Consider the following 18,858-nt stretch of genomic DNA (forward strand, 5'->3'; position numbering starts at 1 on the left):
CAGGTGATAATGTGAATATTTCACAGCTCTTTTACGTTACATGTATCAGGTTCAGCAAACTCAGTACTGCATCATGAAACAGTGACGGCGCAGCTAACATGTTGCTTTCTCCACACTACACAGGAGTGTGGAGCAACCTGCTACATTCCGCCTTCCACAGGTTTGAAGGTGAATTGGCAAAAGGTTTGTTTTTTTAAGATCAGTTTGAAAACCTGTTTGAAGGCAGTTTTTGATTTTGTATTAATTTTAAATTACTATGGAGTCAAGAAAAGAGAATGTTCAATCAATGGAAGTCTAATTGGTATCAGCATATATCTTGAAGTTTGAAGTGCTGGGAGAATTCCCTGCCGTTTCCATTAGTTTACCCTTGACTGCATTAAAATAAAAACCATCGGTCAGCTGCATTTTCCATTACGGTTAGTGAAACATTTTACAGGCTTGTAACAACACAGCTGCTGTGAAAACACGTGTACCGAACCAATTCAAACCTGTTGACAAGCTCTTGTTAATCAACGCTTGCTACTCCAAATGAGGGCAGGAAAACAGCACAACTTGCTTCTTATCTCACCTGGAATTTATCCTCCTTGAACTGCAGCAGGTCCGGATGGTCAGAGCGGAGCAGGAATGTGCGGCTGCTGGTGTAAGGGTTCGTATAGGTGATTTTTCTGGAGCTGCCACGCCCACTACCGACTGGAACACACACTTCAAACGCCTGAGCGTGCAAACACACACGCACACAGATACATACCCGCACACAAACGCACAGAATGAGCAAGGATGGGAACAAATGACTTAAACACTTATTTGTCAGTCAGTAGAGTTCATCAGAAGGACAGGCAGCAGATACAGAGGTGCAGACTTGGAGCCTGAAAACCAAATGTGTCAGTAATGACTGAGTCACACACTCATTTGAGGGAACTGTTCATCATATCGCTGTTCTTGAGAAGTGCTAAATGCCAACTCATGCTCGTGATTACCTCATAAGTATGCTCCCTTGATTTGGCTTTATATCTCTATCACAGATATGAATTCAAAATGAAGTGAGCAGTGGAAAAAAGGGGATTAAACTTCATTCAGAGATACCGTATTGCTCCCTTCACCCCAATAAAAAGACTTTTACCTTAGACAGGACAGGCTGGTGGACATTGAGACACAGCAGCCAGGCAGTGACCAGCCGCTGGTTCTCCACATCCACTGCATTCACATACAGGAAGCGGCTGCCAGGCTGCCACGGCTGAACCTTCAGCTGCAGCTCCTGCACAGCTGCGGGAGGCAAAACGAACACGCCATCTGGATCCACCTACAGAGAAGATGGAGTAAGGTGCTGGGTTTTACAGCAGGGTCAGGGTTAGGGTTGGCCGTGAGATTGAATAAATGACAATTAATAAAAGGAAAGCAAGAGACTAACCAGTAGGGAAGAGAAAAGATATGTATTATTAGGAAAGGTAAGAAAAGTTAAATAAAAGAATTGAATTAATGGGAACAGGTGTAATAAAGTCAGAGGAAAACAAAGGAGGTGTATAGATCACAGTGGGTGAGAGAAAAGGGCAAATGAAAAAGGCCGAGCGGTGGGCAGACAATGAAATGAGAGCAAATTGAGGCAGAAGAGTGACAGAGACAGAAGGACGTGAGAATGAGATCTTCTGTGCAGCTCCTTTTTAATCTGTCGAGGAAAGCAAAGCAATTCTCTGGGGGCGAGCTTTATCCTATTTTATAAGACACTCCGATGCATTCCAGTGTGAGCTAACCTGCCAAAAGTCAGATCAAAGGGGCTGCCGATGCATCCAGTAAAGTCTTTTAAAAATACATCTGTCACTTTTTCAGTCAGTTCGCAGTTTCTTCAGTGGAGACATGTTTGGGTCATACTGTATGGCACATGATTGCTCTGACAATCCAACACTTTGGCACTGTCCTTTTACTGCAGCTCCTAAAAGAATCATTGTCAAACTCTCTGAATAAGAAAACATCTATTAAAAAAGGAGAGCAATTTGATCATCCAATCACTCCTGGAACACATTTTAAAACGTTCAGGGAGCAAACAGCCATCACTAATTTTTACGGCTTGTTTCGAATTGTGCCCCGACATGATGTGGAAAGATTGCACAAAGTAAGAAGGGAACCTAATAAAAAAAAAGAAAAGAAAAAGAAAATGAACTGACAAATGAAAAGACACATTACGCTGCCAATCTGCAGTGGAATAGTCTTGATAATGACTTGAATCTTAACCTGGAGTTATTACAAAAGAGGCTACTGCCGCTGCTCTGTTGTTTCCTGCTGCTAAGAGAACAGTTTATGTGAAATCATTTTGCAGTTTTAAAATTGCTAATACTAAAAAAGGTTTATCAAGATCAAAGCTCACTAACTTCTGATTTGATATGCTGGAATCAACGTGCGATTCGAGCTGCCTTTCCTTGAAGCTGTCTTGCATTTGTTTACTTCCTAGTCATAAAATATATTAATCATTTAAAAGGGAGGACGCTTTTTGCAAATCACATCTCAGAACACACATTATGTAAGCTATGAATTCTGGATGTAACATTTTGGCAGTCATTAAGAATCAGACAGAGAATCAATACTGGAGCTATTAATCGGTCTGAAGTCCAATCTAAACTGCCTGTGAATAAATTTGTTTTCGGTAAAAAAAATCCTTAAGGCACCTGGGGACCAATTCAATTAAAGAAAAACGAGACTTGCTTCACAATCCAGTCAGACTGAGCAGACACAGACACAGAGAGGCTGGAAGCAGCACGATGCTCTGCCAATTACTGAGCAGCTGCTGTCCAAAAAAAGCAGCAATCCATGTCATTTTTCCTTCACTTCACAGTTCACACTCTCCATTTGTCTCAGAAAACAAATTTTCTACTCCAATTGTTACGGCACACACAAGATCAGAACTGGTAGAAGGTCTGATTGCAGCCACTCGACTTTTAGACACATTTTTACTCAGAGATGAGAGCAGCATAATATGGCCCTGGCACCATTTGGATGCCAGACTGCGCCTCAGCTACAGGAAACCAAGTTGATCCATCCGTCTTTCTTTTGCCCAGTCTGGAGTGAGTGTGACGCTTAAAACAGTTAACGTTGAAGTGAATATTCACATCATATGTAACCTCATATGCATGACGTGTACCTCAATCTCTTTGGGGTGCGACGAGAAACATTTGACTTTGCGAACAGCCTGCTTCCCCCTCAGCACGAGCGACTGACATGTCCGCTGTCCAGTCACACAGCTGATGTCCACCCGCTCCAGGAAATGCACGTAAATCTGCCAGATCTGGGAGGGCGCTGCCATCCACTCATCACTACAGAGCAAAGCATCATCAGGGACAATCAAGCTAATGAGGAGGGCCCATTCATGGCAGTACTGGCCTTCTAATAAGCAGCAACATCACCATCATCATCTTCTCACTGTTGAGACGAAGGGAATTCAGTCTCAGTGCTGCTCCCTGACTCAGAGAGCTGGATGTGTGAGGCGATGTACTCACCGACTCAGTCCGGCTCTGTGACAGCAGCACTCAAAGAGCATGTGGGGATATTTGGTCCAGACTTTATGGGATATGAGTTTTTGAGGATAGACAGTATCATTATTGTCGGACCAATGCTGCCGTTGAGGATATTTTAAGCTCATTTGTTCCAATATTTTTACATATTGGAACAAATGTACAAACTGAATTGCTTCAGGTATTCCCTTAATACCTTATTTAACAGGTCCTGTGATGTCTTAATAATTTATATCAATGTTTTCCTAAAACAAGGTTCCATTATCACATAGGTGACAGGGATTTCCCTGAGCTCCCTGCTAATATGTTTGGGGATTTGCATCAATAATGTAAAATATTAATTAGTCCCGCCTCATAAGCCAATGCTCCCTGTTGAAGTGCCATGTCTCAAACTAGTTTCAACTAATCCGCTTTTGTTTTTATTTATATTGCACTCACATGGTACATTGTTAGCGACTTCCGTGTTTTCTTAAATTCTGCTAAACTAATTGACAAAAACTCAGCAGCGTATCATTCTCACTGTCCAGCCATGTAAAAAGGATGCGGTCTGCTGCACTTTATTTTAGCCATAAACAAAGATTCACAAAATCCAATAGAGAACTAATTTGAAGTCACTGAAAGGTAAACCTTCCATCTTCTAGTAGTACTATATATGTTGCTTTTATGAGCTGGTCCCTGTTTCGTTTTCTCCTTACTTTTACACACGAGCATGTCCGAATTCACGCTCTTGCCCATTAGCTGACAAAAATGGAACCAAAAATCAGCTTGGCAAATATTTTATGAGGCGGAGATCAGATTTGATGCATTAGCCAGAACTCAAAGATACAGAGAGTGTGTTTCACTCACACGGTGCCTTTGAATGAAGTGCGTCCAACAGACAACCTACTCTAGCCAATCTAATGCAGACCAGCTCAGCAGTTAAGTTGGAAGACTAGACAAAAGTTCATACAACTGCAGGCAGTCAAACCACCAAACCTCTATAATTATCTGATAAGTTGATTAATTCAGCCTGTGTGAACAATTTAATTAGTCCAAAATAGGCCGTGTCTTTATGCTAAGTTGTGTGTGTGTGTGTGTGTGTGTGGGCACTTGTGAGCAATATCCCTATTCAGTAAATAATACATACGTGAAAACCATCACAAAGAACATTTTTATATGCGGACTGGGACTTCCTGGCACTTTTAAGTAGACATCCTGAGGTTCCCCCGGCACCTTGGCAGAAACAGAGTAAAAGGCAGAACGATGTTAAAATGGAAGGGAAGGAGAAGTTATGAAAGAAACTCCACATTAGCACTCTAAAAGTGCATGGCATGATGTAAGGGCAAGTCCTTTGTGTGTCAAAGCAGCTCACAACTCATGAGAGGAGAGCTATAGAATAGTACTCTATGTTCTGGACAAGAAATGGTGCTGATGCTTTTTCAGCAATTGATCACCAGCTCACATTAGCGTGGGGTTACGTGGACATACTAGACAATTCAACTACTCACCAGCATCCTCGTCTGGCAGATGATGTTAGGGTCACTGCAGCGTACAGAAATGCAGGCTCTGGTATCCGGGTCACCAACTGGCCACAGGTTTTCCGTAAAGGAAACAATTTTAAATGCATAGCTGATCAGACGTCATAAAAATATAACTAATAACTCGTGAAATTTTTCATATGTGTACACAGTTAACATAAACTGGTGTGTGTGTTGTACATGTTAGGTCATTTTTCTTACTTTTCATTTCCTGCTCCGTTTCCTTTTGCTTCTGTTGTTATTACTCTTCTTTTTGTGATTGAAATTGTAGAATATTGTAAGATAGTTTATGCTGATATTTTGGTAAAAATACAATAAAATGAAGGTAGAATCCATTATTCATATCCTTCCACCACCCATGTTGTGTAAATATGCTATTGCATTTGTGCACACCTTTATGCTCCTATTGCTGAGCAGGTGAGTCAATGAAAGCAATTTCAAAAATGCAATAAATTGCAAAATAATAACATACAATAAATCTCTTAGGGAGAATGCACAAAGTAAGAAGGGAACCTACATTCTCAAGGGAGAATGTAGAGAAGCTGTAGGAAAGGGAGCAGTGGCTGATGGGGGATAACGGGGGTCACCGTCACTACCTGTCGGGTCGTGCCACGGTGGCAGGCGGATGGCCTTCTTAAGGAAAGTGAGCTCGGGATGGTAGAGGCGGAAAGTCTGGTCAACAACGTGGGGGGTTGGCTCCACGTTCACTTGGCAGATGGCCATCGGCTTGCCATCTTCACCTCTGAATGTAACCTGTGGAGAGAAAGTCGGCAATATCAGCAGTGCACAACTCTCCTGCTCGATGTTAGATCGTGATGAAGTTAAACTCAGTTTAACAGTGAAAACCAAAATGACTAAACAAATGTCTGGGTGACAAACAACTCAAAGGTTGTTAATAACAACTGCGTCGCATCTTTGGGTATTCTATCAGTTAGTTTGAGTTGTGACACTGCTAGAGACGAAGTGATGGAAACATGATGACGTTACTGCAACAATCAGCAGAGTTGTGGCCTCACTGTCCACGATATCTATGACTAGACTCACTCAGAGTTTTAAGGAAGGACCCAGTATTTCAGGAAATTATAGAGGAAAAAAAAAAAAAAATCAGGAAAGTAAATTCTGTCCATCAGAAATATGTATTTCTTATATTTCCCTGTATTTTGGGCGTCCTTGAGCAGATCCAGATCCCCAGGCGGGAAAAACTGATGTGAAGGTGAAGTGAGACCTTGAAATCTCTGTACCTTTGGCTATAGACATGAATTTAAAACCACAAGAGTGCTGAGACCATTGGTCTATAAATAATGCTGCAACACTCCTGGTTCTCAACAGTCAACTCAATGAGTACATTTCATTTATTTTTTTACAGATATGATTATAATGAAAATAAGACCAAGGCTGTAATAATATTTCATGGCAGCATGAGGCAGCATGAGGCAGGTCATGTTACATTCTGGCACAACTACTTAAATTAGCTTCTCTGAACTTTATTTAGTATTTTTTGTGTGAGGCTTTCAGCACTGGCCCACTACTGTTAGACGTTTAGATTTGATCAATATTCTGACTCCCTTTAGTGAAATGCATATGGAATTATGTTCTTTTTTTCCTCTGGCAATTCAGCTTTACATAACATATAAATAAAGCCTTTTTTTTTTTTTTAAAGAAGACTTTGGGAAGTTTTATTGAAAAATTCACAGGAGAGCAAGATCATGATGGAGCCGTACACTAGTATATAAAAACTGGCTTGCATCTAACTGCCCCCACAGACCTGCTGAATCTGCTTTGAAGTTGGCTGTCTTAAAATAGCCCTCAGGATCTGTGTAAATATGCTCTGACATTTGCATTAATTACACATGCTAACTTGTACATACATATGTGCCAAATTATGCAAATATATTGGGATTGCACATACCTACACACAAGTCTCCACCATTAAATTGGTGTTTGCTTGCTTGATTTGCAGGGCATGTAGTGCATTCCTAAGGTTGAGTTGGAGAATTGTAGAGTACATATAGCTGATTGTGGGACTAATTAAATATTCATCAACTGATTGAGAGCTTAACATGCCAGAGAAAGAGATGAATGAAAGAAATGAGCTGTAAGCCTGCCTGAGTCATTCATTTGGGTCAATTTCCAACATATGGTCATGAAGTTTGCTACAGATATTTATGGTGAATGAGCGATAGTTTTAGTGCGTACCTGACTTCACCTCAAAAGCCAGTGTCAGGTCCGACTTTCCCTTTGACCAACGTTTAAGTCCAGGTCAAGGTTAGCTCGATATTTCATGCACTGATTCGCATGAAATTTACTGTGAATGTTCATGCCCCTAATAAATGTGACCTAATGTTTTAGTTGAGACCCTTTGTGAATGGTACAAACATTTCCACATCCACTTGGCAGATTACCGTGAAATTTATTGAGCATCTTCATGCGCCCCAGGGAATAAACCATTTCTACTTTTGACATTTCAAATGCTGTCCTTGTATGTCGGTCAGAACAAGTAGTTCATAAAATGCACATATCGAGGATGGCTCCATGCAAACACTACAGACAAGCCTAACAACTTACATGTCACTGTATGCTCCAACAATTAAAGAACCAAGGGAATTATTGCACATGCTGCCCAGTAAAAACTGAAGCCTCAGTGAGATTTAAATGTTGTGTGTCGTGTTTATTTAATGCCAAGTTGTCACGGCAAAGAGATCAGATGGTGAGTAAAAGCAACCACATTAGACTGTAGAATCCTCTTTTCCAAAACACTGGTCTTTAGATGACACATCGGTGGTAAGCGCAGGACAAAATGGTTTTCATTTCAGAAACATATGACAGACAAGGACACCAATCATGCAGGATTTAATGGGAAGCTATTCACAATTATTTACTGTGGCTAAAAATATTAAAGAAAGGGACAGTAACATGGTAAAAACATATCAATGGTACTCTGTAAACATTATGGTTCATGTGCCAAAATGCCGTTTGCTGTTAAAAACTCGAATGTGCAGGGTTATTGCTTTCACCCAACCCAACACCTTTTGGAGTGAACACTGACTCAAACTTTGAGCCAGGACTTACGTCTCCCTACATTAGTGGCTGACTTTAAACGCTTTAAGGCAGCCGTGGCTTAGTGGGAGCAGTCAGAGTACCTACATTTTATGGAAAGTCCTCCTAGAGGAGTGGAGACTGGTAGAGTAGCACATTAATGCCACATCTGGCTGTAATGTTCAGCTCTCCAAATAACAATGAAAATGGTAAAGCTGAAACAGAGTCCACCCCGGACGTTGATATGATCATTTCATTCATAGTCTACAATGCAACAGTTCCAAGTCCATCTGCAAAAATACAGGAAAATATCCAAATGAAGTGCACCTTGGTCATCGATTCACAGAAGTTGAAAGCTGTCCAAATGCTTGATGTGTCAGCTTTGTGGGCCCATGCTGACCTGCAGGTGTGGCCCATATCTGGCTGTAGTGGTGTGTGCTGACTGACAGCGGTGCCAAAGCTGGCATCATGACAGCTCTGCTGTTGAGGCTTGTCAGTTTTAGCGGGACACAGATTTGATCCAGACCTAACCTCTTTGACCTTATGACAGGATTTTTGCTCACAGCAGCAGTGCTGACACTGATGCACTTATACACAAAAAATTGCAGTCGAACACACTAGCACGCACACACACACACACACACACACACACACACACACACATACACACGAGACATGCGGTTGCCTGACTGGCAAATATTTCATCACCCTGTGCAATGAGAGAGCTTTAGGGTTCTGTACTCTACACAAACAACAGGATTATGGTGAGGTTCTGGTGAGGAGTGATGGATGTCTTGCTTTTAGCAGTATACAGCCAATAAGGCAAGCAGATATTGAAGCTCACATCTGTAGAAAGAGGGCCGAGATTTCAAGTTGTATAGATTCATGAGGAACAGAAGTTAATTTGGGTGGCAGCTGTAGCGTATAGGGGCTGCAGAGTACATTACATCGCATGCAGCTATAAAGCTCATAGTTTTATCTACAGCATATCAGAAAAAGCTTTCCTCTAAACTTCTAACATGTTCCAAACGGTTGAATAGACCGAGCTCAAATTGGGAAAATCAGAGTAATGAGGTGTATGCATGGTTCATTTCAAGCAGATTAACCAGACGTGTCAAGCTGTCCTCCAATCGGACATAGTTAAAAGTGATTTGCAGCATATAATTTTGCTTGACAATCTTGTCCGGCTAATATAACTTTTTAAATAGTTGACACTTCAAAGTGTTCTTTGTGTCTGAGCTGTGACTGTGTGGGAGAGGAGAGGAGGGAGGAGGCGGCTCACTGCCATTCCACAGAGAGTGTCTGGGAGTGTGCTCATATTTTATATGATGTTAGATTTATGGATGGAGCAGAAGGTTAACCTGAGTAAACTCCAAATCAAAAGCTCCATTTTGTACACTGAGAGAAATTCATGGCTTTCTATAATTCTAACCTAGAGGCAAACAAATCAGGGATTAGGAGGCAGGAGACTATAGAGGGAGATAAGGATGGCCCAACGCAGAAAGTGTTGTGCAAAGCACACGTGGCATGTTCTGTACCTTGATAGTTTTGGCAGAAACAACATTGGACAGATTCTTCTTGGCCACCTGAGAACTTTTGCCTGCAGGTAAGAAGCTCGGGCCCTGTGAGGATTTGATAAGAAACCGTGTTTATCAAAACTGAGTATCTACCAAAAAACAGCACATGACTGCAAAGACAATATTACATCAACACATCAGGCAAGAAAACAGTTAACGACGAAAAAAGCAGAATAGAACCAAGGGGTGTAAAATCACGGGCAGCCACAGCCTGTGTAAATGACATTTACATCAAACTGTCCTTCTGGCATCAAATTACCTGTGAAGCCTGAGTTGCCATTTCATGTGTATAAGTTGGCCTTGCAGTGGATCAACAATGGCGAATAATCCTTGAGGTGTAGTGACATTTACATCAGTGGAATTTCTACTTCATAACTGTTTCACCTCTTATTCCCTCAGTGTGCGCACACCAAAACACACCTTCAGATCTCAGAGCAAATCAGTTTTAAAGATTTTTCTGAACTGGTATCAATAAGTGGACTTGCGAAATACTGTGATGTATTGGATAAGGAGGAAAGTAAATCTTTCGTCTGTGGCAAAAGAAAAATTGATGGACTGTTTCTGACTGCAAAAACCACCCTGCTTGCCAAGAATACTGCATTCAGTAATAATTACCTTTGCAGGAGTGGCTTTCACAGAAAAAGGAAGAAAAAAAAGTCCACTGTACCTGAAGGGCCATGGTGTGGTCGCAGAGGAAGCTCTGGTACTTCAGGGGAATATGGACGCTCTCTTTGGGTCGTAGGTAAACCTTTGGACCTGGACCTCCTTCCTCCAAGTGGAACATGTTCTCTTCCAGCGGAGTAGGAGTTTTGGTTAGCGCTTTGAAGTAATGCCACTCGTCTGTGTCGGTAATGACGCTGGACAGAAAGATTAAAGACATGGATGAGATGAAAGCGGGCTCTTATATCTTTAAGGGATCCATCCGGGTTCAGACATGGACTCATTACACAATCATGAATAAAGGTCTAAACTTGCGCTGTGGGATGCATTAGTACATTTGTTGAGCTGCTCCTCTGATGAAACGGTGTTGATGAAAACAGAATGGACGGCATACTGATGTTTTTACTGTTCTTCTACTATTCTTTCCAGAAGTTTGGCGGGGAAATGCAGATGTCGCTTTAAGGTTGGTGGTACATAATAGGCCACGTAGTCGTTAAAATCAAATGAGTTTCATCTCACAACATGAATTTGCTCATTAAATTTAATGGAAACCTGCACAGTCAATTATGTAAAAGCCGCAATATAATAGCAATAATTTGTACTGTAAAACTCTGTGAATGGAAATGGTTCATCATCTGGAGAGCCTGACTGTTTTATTATGAGGAGCTGTGCAGTGATGCGATTACACATTAGACAGACAGAATAATATTCCTCTGTTTTGTCTAGTCTCTGGAAACTGTTGTAAATATTATGCATTCATCGACTCTCTCAAAAGCATCTAACAATATCTAAAATGACACAATGCAAGACAAACAGAAAGATGCTTCACAGGACGTTCACCTTCAGAAACGAGCTCAACTCCAAGGTCGGTTAGGAAACATTCAAAACATTATTCTTTGGCTTTAATTAGCGTCGGCAGCATTAATAAAGGAGCATCAATGTCTGAGGAAGTCCCAGTACAAACCCCAACAAATGGATTTCCTGGGAGAATGCAATGGAAACAGATAACACATTCCAACAGTGGAAAATCTCATCTCCACTCTTTCTGCTTCCTTTGAATGCAAAAATTTCACGCACAAATGCATAAAGGCAAGTGTCACTTTTAACTTCAAAGGTTCCATCCCTTGGGCATGAAGAGGCGAATTTCTCTCAATAAGGGAGCAGGAATTTTTTTTTTTACTAGGGCCCCACCTCACTAAGATTAGGACGAGATGCAACAGTCAATTCTACTAAATTTATTTGGAGATTTCCACCTGTGCAGTCGGAATAAAACACTTCGCCTGTGGCTTTTTGTGACAACAAAGACTGCCTCTCTCTGGGTATTTTACCAAAGCCTCCATGAAAAACCATGGGTTCACTCATCTGTATGGAAAGAAAACAGAGCAAGGTAGGAAGTTCAAAGGATAAACAGCAAAAAGATGGAACATGAAAAACAAAATGACAATGATTAAAAGGATATAAAGAGAGAGATGTCAGTGAATTCAGAGCACAGAGACACAGGGAGGAAGGCAGATAACGGGAGGGGAAAATGATAAGGGGGACAACAGCAGCATCTCACATGGCAGGAGAGGAGCTGTAAAGTCTCTTATCTCTCAGCTAGTCAGCAGTCATCACTCACGCTGGGCACTGAGAATCCAAGTGTTCAAGAGTCATGCAAAATGGGTGGCAACAGGTAGCAAACGTGCTCTCCACACCAAGAGGAGACTGTGAGCTCTAACCCACGACAGACATCAAAGCAGCTGTAGCTCATCTAAAGTCTGTCTAACTACTTCCCCTTCAAATTCTCATGCTGGATTTCAGGTTGCAAGTCAGACTCTGTTTTTGTTGGTTTCTGAACGACAAAGCACAACCCAAGGCCTTGTATATGTTCTGAAGATCTCAGATGTTCTTGTCAAATATTGGTTGAAATATTGACAAAGGAGGAAAGAGCAAAGTAACCTCAGTCTGCTGACCACAGACTGCTCACTTAGTCCAGGATGACAGATGTTAAGGGGGTAGTGTTTTATTTGTGTGGCAGTGAAGACCTAAGCACAGGAACTCTGACCCAAAATCCATTTTCTCTTCCAAGGAAACCTGTGTGGTTTAGTGTCTTTGTGGCGCTGTGTGTCTGCGTACTGGAGACTGGTTTCTACTGAAACAAGAAGTCTCCCCGAAACCTCAGTGTCACAGCCATACCTTTATTCATTCATTCATCTTATACCGCATTGCTGGGGGAGCGGGAGCCAATCACAGTGACAGGGTCACTGGTCCATCACAGGGCCAACACACAGAGACAGACAGAGACCAACAACCACTCACACTCAGACCTACGGACAGTTTAGAGTCAGCAGTAAACCCAACCATGATGTCTTTGGACGGTGGGAGGAAACCCACGTAGGCACGGGGAGGACAGGCAAAACCACTGTGCTGCCCGCTGCCGTACATATCATAGCTAAATATTGAAATCCAACTTTAACATACATTAGTCCAAATGTAGTAACAACTGTTTCAATCTGTAGGTTGCCGCTGTTCCTAATAACTACTTGTCATCCTGAAATAGCAACTAACAATTCACCTTGGTGGCAAAAAAAAAAAAAAAAAAAAAAAAAAAAAATCTCAAACAGGTGATATACTAAGCTTCAATCACTTCCATCAGTAAATCAGAGAAAAAAGCAACATTCAACAAGTACAGAAGGTCATTCTACAAAACAGAAATAAGAAATCTGGAGAAAAGTGAAAAAAAAAACAAGTATTTAGTAATCATAAAATAGTAAAAAATTTCTGCATTAATATAGTTCATAATTTTTTCATGTCTCCTCATCTCTACCAGAGTCTGCAGTCACATGCATAACAACAAGTTCTCTCATTCTGACGGTGTTGCCTGAATTTGATTCTTAAAATACTGCAGAGGAGACACATCAGATGCAGAAGCATCCCCATGATTTTACACATTTCTGGTTCTCGGTAGAGGTGACGGTTTGGTCTCATGTCATTCGCAACAGCTGATAAATAAAACAAACAAACAGGGCACTCAGTCAGCCAGAGGACAGATGCAGGGATTGATGACCCCCAATTAGACCTGGTAGGCCTGGTGGCTGGCCTAATGCCATAATGATTCAACCACAGTACACTCCAGCCTTTGTTGATCAGTGTGATATATGTTAATCCGAAGCTCAGGCATGAGCAGAATCCATAACAAAAGACTTAGTGCTGGGGGGATTAACAACAAACACAAGCACGTCATGGATAGCAAGAACGGGTGATCCAGGAAACATCAGCCATAATGGCAGCTCTGCGTGGATTAAAGGGGACATTTAGCATCTCACCAGCATTATGTCTGCATCCTTGACAAGGACACCTGTTTCTACGGCAGAAGGAGTTACACTCCTCTTTGTATGTGCACTGTATAAATATGAAAACATTCAGGGAAATGTTGTGAAATGGCACCATGTAGTTGCTAGCAATGTTAAAAAATTGAGAATCGTATGTCATTTATTAATGCAATCACACAGACTGTATTGGGAAGGTGGCCGCAATTTGTGCTGGAAAACATAAAATAATTGCTTTTGTTTCATTCATAATTAAAAACAAAAACAAGTGTGTACACATACAAAATGAGCTGTTTCATAATGGAAAAGATGATGACAATGCACCAACCATATACAGATGTGTCAAGAAGCAGGTGAAACCAGTTCCAAACCCTGAGGAAGGTGCACTCCTACACCCGTGTGCTTCACGGCAAAACAGTGAGCAAGCTGTGAATCAGATCTCAACAAAATAGCTACACAAACATCTTAATTATCCTTTTGATGGGTTGTAATGATATCTGTCACAGTTTTTCTTTGTCTGCATCTGTCCTCATACTCTAATAGTGTCTTTATTCACAAGGCTAGAATTTTCATATTACAGTGTAGGGCAGCACGGCAGCTTAGTGGTTAACACAACCAAAAGGTCACAGGTTCAGTTCCCAGCCTGGGGCCTTTCTACGCAGAGTTTATATGTTCCCCCCCGTGCCTGCAAGGGTTTCCTCACAACGTCCAAAGACATCATGTTTGGGTTAATGGTGACTCTAAACTGTCTGTGAGTGTGAGTGGTTGTTGGTCTCTGTGTGTCTCTGTGTGTTGGCCCTGTGATGGACTGCCCACCTGTCCATGGTGACCCCGCCCTCGCCCAGTGCAGTGTGAGCTGGGATTGGCTCCGGTAGAAGATAAATGAGTGAGTGAGTGAGATGATATTACAGTGTAGCTGATCTGCTCCCTGCAGGGTAACTTCTTTCAAGCAAATCTTAAATAAAATAAAGACAAACATCAATCTTTCAATGCAACGATATAGAGCTCATGAAAGTTCACAGAGAAAAGTTATTGACGAAAATTTTCTGCATTTCCTATAAAAAGGTTTTGTGGTATCACATGATAACTTTAGCATTCCCCATAGAAAAAGGCGGAACTGTTTCATAGTACAGTAAGATCTATGTTGAAGCAGACCATAGCTGTGGTGACCCAGCACAAGTTGGTGCACCCTCAGGAGCTAAATGATTAATTGAATTTTAAGCAAAAATGCAATTTCAGATGTTGCGATTACCAAACTCAAAAAGACTGAGATGAGGAAAATACTTGATGACGACTCACTCCCGGAGAAAAAGCACTCCCATTGTAAGACAGTCTAACTAAGCCATGGAATTAGCACTCCTCCCTTCTCCCCAATCAGAAGTTGTGTATACACTCAGCTGGGAGGTGACGACAGCTCCCATGTATTCATGTCACCCAACATGAAGGCAGATTGAATGGGAGATCAAAAAAGTGTAGCATCGAAGCTGTAAGTTATAACCTCTGCAGAGTCCTTATTATTAAATTAAAGAAGTATTGGGGTAATTTGTCCGAACAACAGCTCTCCTCACCACTTTGAAATGGCCCATGGCGTGTCTAATAGGAAGCACAGTCTTTGTGGATTTGTGAGTTGTTTTATCGCAGTTTGTCCTTACAGGACTGTTTAACCATCTTGACCAATGTGTTGCCCTCATGGAGCCATGTCTCTATAAAGCTGCTGCCGCTGGATGACACAGACTGGTGCTCTGTCCAGAGGTGTGGCTGCGATTCTGGTTATGACACAGTCACAGGTTTATAAACAGTATGCAGACGTTCTACTGTACATGCCCAGTTCATTGTTTGGAGAATATTGGATGAGTGCCTGTGTGTTCAAATCCTGAGTAAACACAGCATGCTACCTTGTACACACTCACATAGATGATCACCCATGAATGCAGATGCAGTCGAGACAGTAACAACAGCCACAGCAGCTGCAGCTCTGCTCACAGCAAGTGTCTGCTGCGACAGCTTGACCTTTTGAAAATCACAAGTGCAACCTGTGGCTCTACCTAAGCCACCTAGTAACAAACAATAAATGTGTACTAAGTGTTGCGCTATTATTCCTTTGTGTAGTTTATTCAGGGAGTTTTCCAATAGTGGCAGTGTATCAGAATAGAAAATGCTGCCTTCTGTTATACAACTAAACAAATTGCCATTTAAAGAGGAAAACAAATGGCCTCCTTGAACAACACCGACTAAACATAACAAATAGATTTAATTGCCCACAATCTGACAACCTTTAATGTTTCTGTCTTTAGAGACATTTTAAAATGTTTGCTGCAGGAAGAATACATGTATAAAAAATGAAAAAGAGTGGTGGTTTACTTTAAATCTAAACAATTGTTATAACAGTGACTGTAGAAGTAGGGAAAATGTCAGCAAGGAGAACAAATTATTTTCTTTATACTTCTAGCTGTATGTAACATAATGACAATACATAACTATTTTGGTCTTCATTTTGGGTTTCAAACAATTCATTTTACAGAACAGCAAAATCAAAAATCTAATTTGTGCCGGTTTAGTTGGCAGTGGAGCAGTTTTTGTGTAGTAGAGAGAAATGGTTGGGGGGGGGGTGGAGTGAGAGATGCAGTGACATGCAGGGAAGGGTTGCATCAGCCAGGAACCCAACCTGCTTACATGCCCTGCTGGTATGTGCACTAACCATTTGGCTATGGGGTCGCTCTGAGCCCAACTGCTCTAATCTACTGCCAATAATGTGGGGGAGCAAATCAGTATCGTGAGTAAGCAGTGCTGAACCACTGCACTGTGAGCACCAGCTTTATGTTTCATGGAACTCCAGTTTACCTTTGAACTGCCTGCTATTCAATCCTAAATGAACTCAGCACAGAATGAGACATCACTCAGGAGCTGCTCTACACTCAACAACGGAGCAGAAACCAGTGGGAGGCCCCTTTTTTATTCTTCCACCAGTGATAGGCCATATCCTGTACAAAGTTTCTTTGCAGCCCTCTTCTGAGAAATATTTTGTCCTCATAAGGTGCTATCGGCCACCTCGATAATACGGCTGGTGGTGGAAGAGAGAGAGGGCCAAATTCAGAACTTTGCTCTGGACCAGAAATATCTGACATAGGTGGGGGGGAGTGAAGTGTGAGGACGTAGCGTCATTATAGTAAGCAAGATGAAAACAGGCTCGAAGAGCTATCTGCAGAGCAACACCACCACCTTTGAAAACACATTTAGAACGTGTGAACACACTTTCACTGTGGAGCAAGGCTTGTTACGGTCTGATAATGGAAAACACACAAAGCGCAGAAACACATGCACAGTTGGCGTGTTATGCTGGGGACGCACTTGGAAACTTGTAAAAAAAATACCCCCAGTCCTAAAGATGAAGCACATGACTCGCAGATAATAGTTTACTCAGATTTCCTTATTGTCAGTGGAAAATATAATCACACCAAACAAACAGAAGTGTCAGGTGCCATCCTGACGCTCCATCACTGTTTGCAGACTCTTACCTGAGCTCAGGGTCGTCGCTGTGGATGGTGACGGTCTGAGGAACGTTAAAGGGATTTTTGAGGACAAACTCCATGTACTCAGCGGAGCCCAGGCTGGCGTAGAGGAGATGTTGGGTGGTAATTGCCTGGCTCAGCATGTTGGCAATGCTCTCTGCCTTGCTGCGCTCTTCACTGGGCTTGATCTGAAGAAGCGCTTTTGCCAGCTGGACTTTCTTGGTCTGATCCTAACATAGAAGAACAGATGAAATGGTGCTCAAGTGCAACACAGAGCAACACAATATCATTTTATGTTGTAAAATGTGTAAAAGTGTCCATCCATCAGTTAGGAGCGACTTCCTATTTCAATTTTGACCTTTCCACAAAGAACTTACACAGTAATTACACAGAAGCGAAATGTGCATCTGTACATATGAAAATAGACACTTTGAATCCTGAACATTTCCACCAACCCTGGAATGCATGAGAAGAGCTGTCAGGGAAACGATTCAACATCATTTATAAGGTTTTCCTCAAAAGATTATATTAATTTTGTGCAACTGAGCTCCAAAGCAGATGGTTGAATAGAAGAGGAGCTTATTTTAAGACCGACATCCAACCTGTGACAAACATGCCATTATAGATGTAAGGACAAAATCCTACTAAATCTGAATATGTGAACTGGGACTCATGGACATCTGTTTAATATCAAAAAGCACAGCAACTGACATGACAGGGATTCTGGCAAGTAAAAATAAATGAAACACCTCACACTGAGATTCAAAATCAGTGTGGTAAAGCTATGTGAGTGAGAAAATAAAAAAAAAAAAAAAAAGAAGAAGTTTTTCTCAGGTCTGGCACATTGATATTATGCTGGGGAGAAACTTGGTACAGCTAAAGTCATGACTATCAGCTCAGGAAAGTCACAACCAAATCAAATTGCAAAGCAAACTTTATTTTTTATTACATTTTTCTTTACTGTGTGAGCAAGATGCAGCTAAATTCAACATAATAGGCTGCTGGCTGTAGAGGGTGTGTGGCACACGTCCTACCAGAGGAAATGTAATGTGTTAAGTGTCTTAGACAAATATGTTCCACAGCCAAATTCATTTTTAGCATGTGGTTCCAAGGGTGAAAGTACAAGATGTGCCTTCAGGTAAAAAAACAATTAGCACCTTCTTCTATAGTCACTGAGACACAGAGGGTTGAAGGGCACATGGCCTTGTGAACTGTAACAGTGGCAGGCTGTCGGCAAGATGCTCCGTGCCTCTCCGAGTGAAAGGCATCGGTCTTCCTCCGTTGTGTGTATGAGATTAAAATGAGGCAGACATGTCATTGTGGCCCGGCATTAGACGCTGAGTTTTTTTTTTTTTTTTATCTCCCCATAGGCTCGAGTGCAAAAAATAACCTCACCATAACCTTAACTGCTTTAGCACCTTCCTTGCTCTCCCGCTGATGCACGGCAGCCATGCAGTCCAGCTTGCGGCGGTCACCGTCAGGATCGTTCAAGCCATGCTCTCCTGGCATCTTGTTTTCAGGTCTGATTCCGTGTCTGAACAATGGCACACGATCTTCATCTATCTCCAGTCGGCGCGCTTGTGCGGTGTTCCTCGCTGTGAAGGAGTGACAGACCGCAATCATGAATATATTTACTGAGCAGAGCAGGATTGAATCTCTTTTCCATTTTGAGAGAGACGCTGACTGATTAAAGTATTGTAGGAGCACAAGAAACAACAGCTTGTACACAGACAAGAGTGCAGTCAAACAAC

The 18,858-nt window shown here is 41.8% G+C and overlaps 1 protein-coding gene across 1 annotated transcript in view; it reads right to left on the minus strand.

Annotated features, from left to right (window-relative positions):
* nphp4 (nephronophthisis 4) overlaps nt 1-18,858 on the minus strand; it is a 156,534-nt gene that overhangs the window by 1,841 nt on the left and 135,835 nt on the right. The window contains exons 19-28 of the mRNA XM_029506197.1: nt 18,503-18,702; nt 17,114-17,337; nt 10,298-10,487; nt 9,592-9,675; nt 5,614-5,770; nt 4,988-5,064; nt 4,627-4,712; nt 3,131-3,302; nt 1,121-1,300; nt 569-712 (exon numbers count right to left, since the gene is read on the minus strand). Of these exons, the coding sequence (XP_029362057.1) occupies nt 569-712; nt 1,121-1,300; nt 3,131-3,302; nt 4,627-4,712; nt 4,988-5,064; nt 5,614-5,770; nt 9,592-9,675; nt 10,298-10,487; nt 17,114-17,337; nt 18,503-18,702 (1,514 nt within the window). The remainder of the gene's footprint in view (nt 1-568; nt 713-1,120; nt 1,301-3,130; nt 3,303-4,626; nt 4,713-4,987; nt 5,065-5,613; nt 5,771-9,591; nt 9,676-10,297; nt 10,488-17,113; nt 17,338-18,502; nt 18,703-18,858) is intronic.

Source organism: Echeneis naucrates, chromosome 7, assembly GCF_900963305.1.
Source record: "Echeneis naucrates chromosome 7, fEcheNa1.1, whole genome shotgun sequence".
In the NCBI taxonomy this organism is placed as follows: domain Eukaryota; kingdom Metazoa; phylum Chordata; class Actinopteri; order Carangiformes; family Echeneidae; genus Echeneis; species Echeneis naucrates.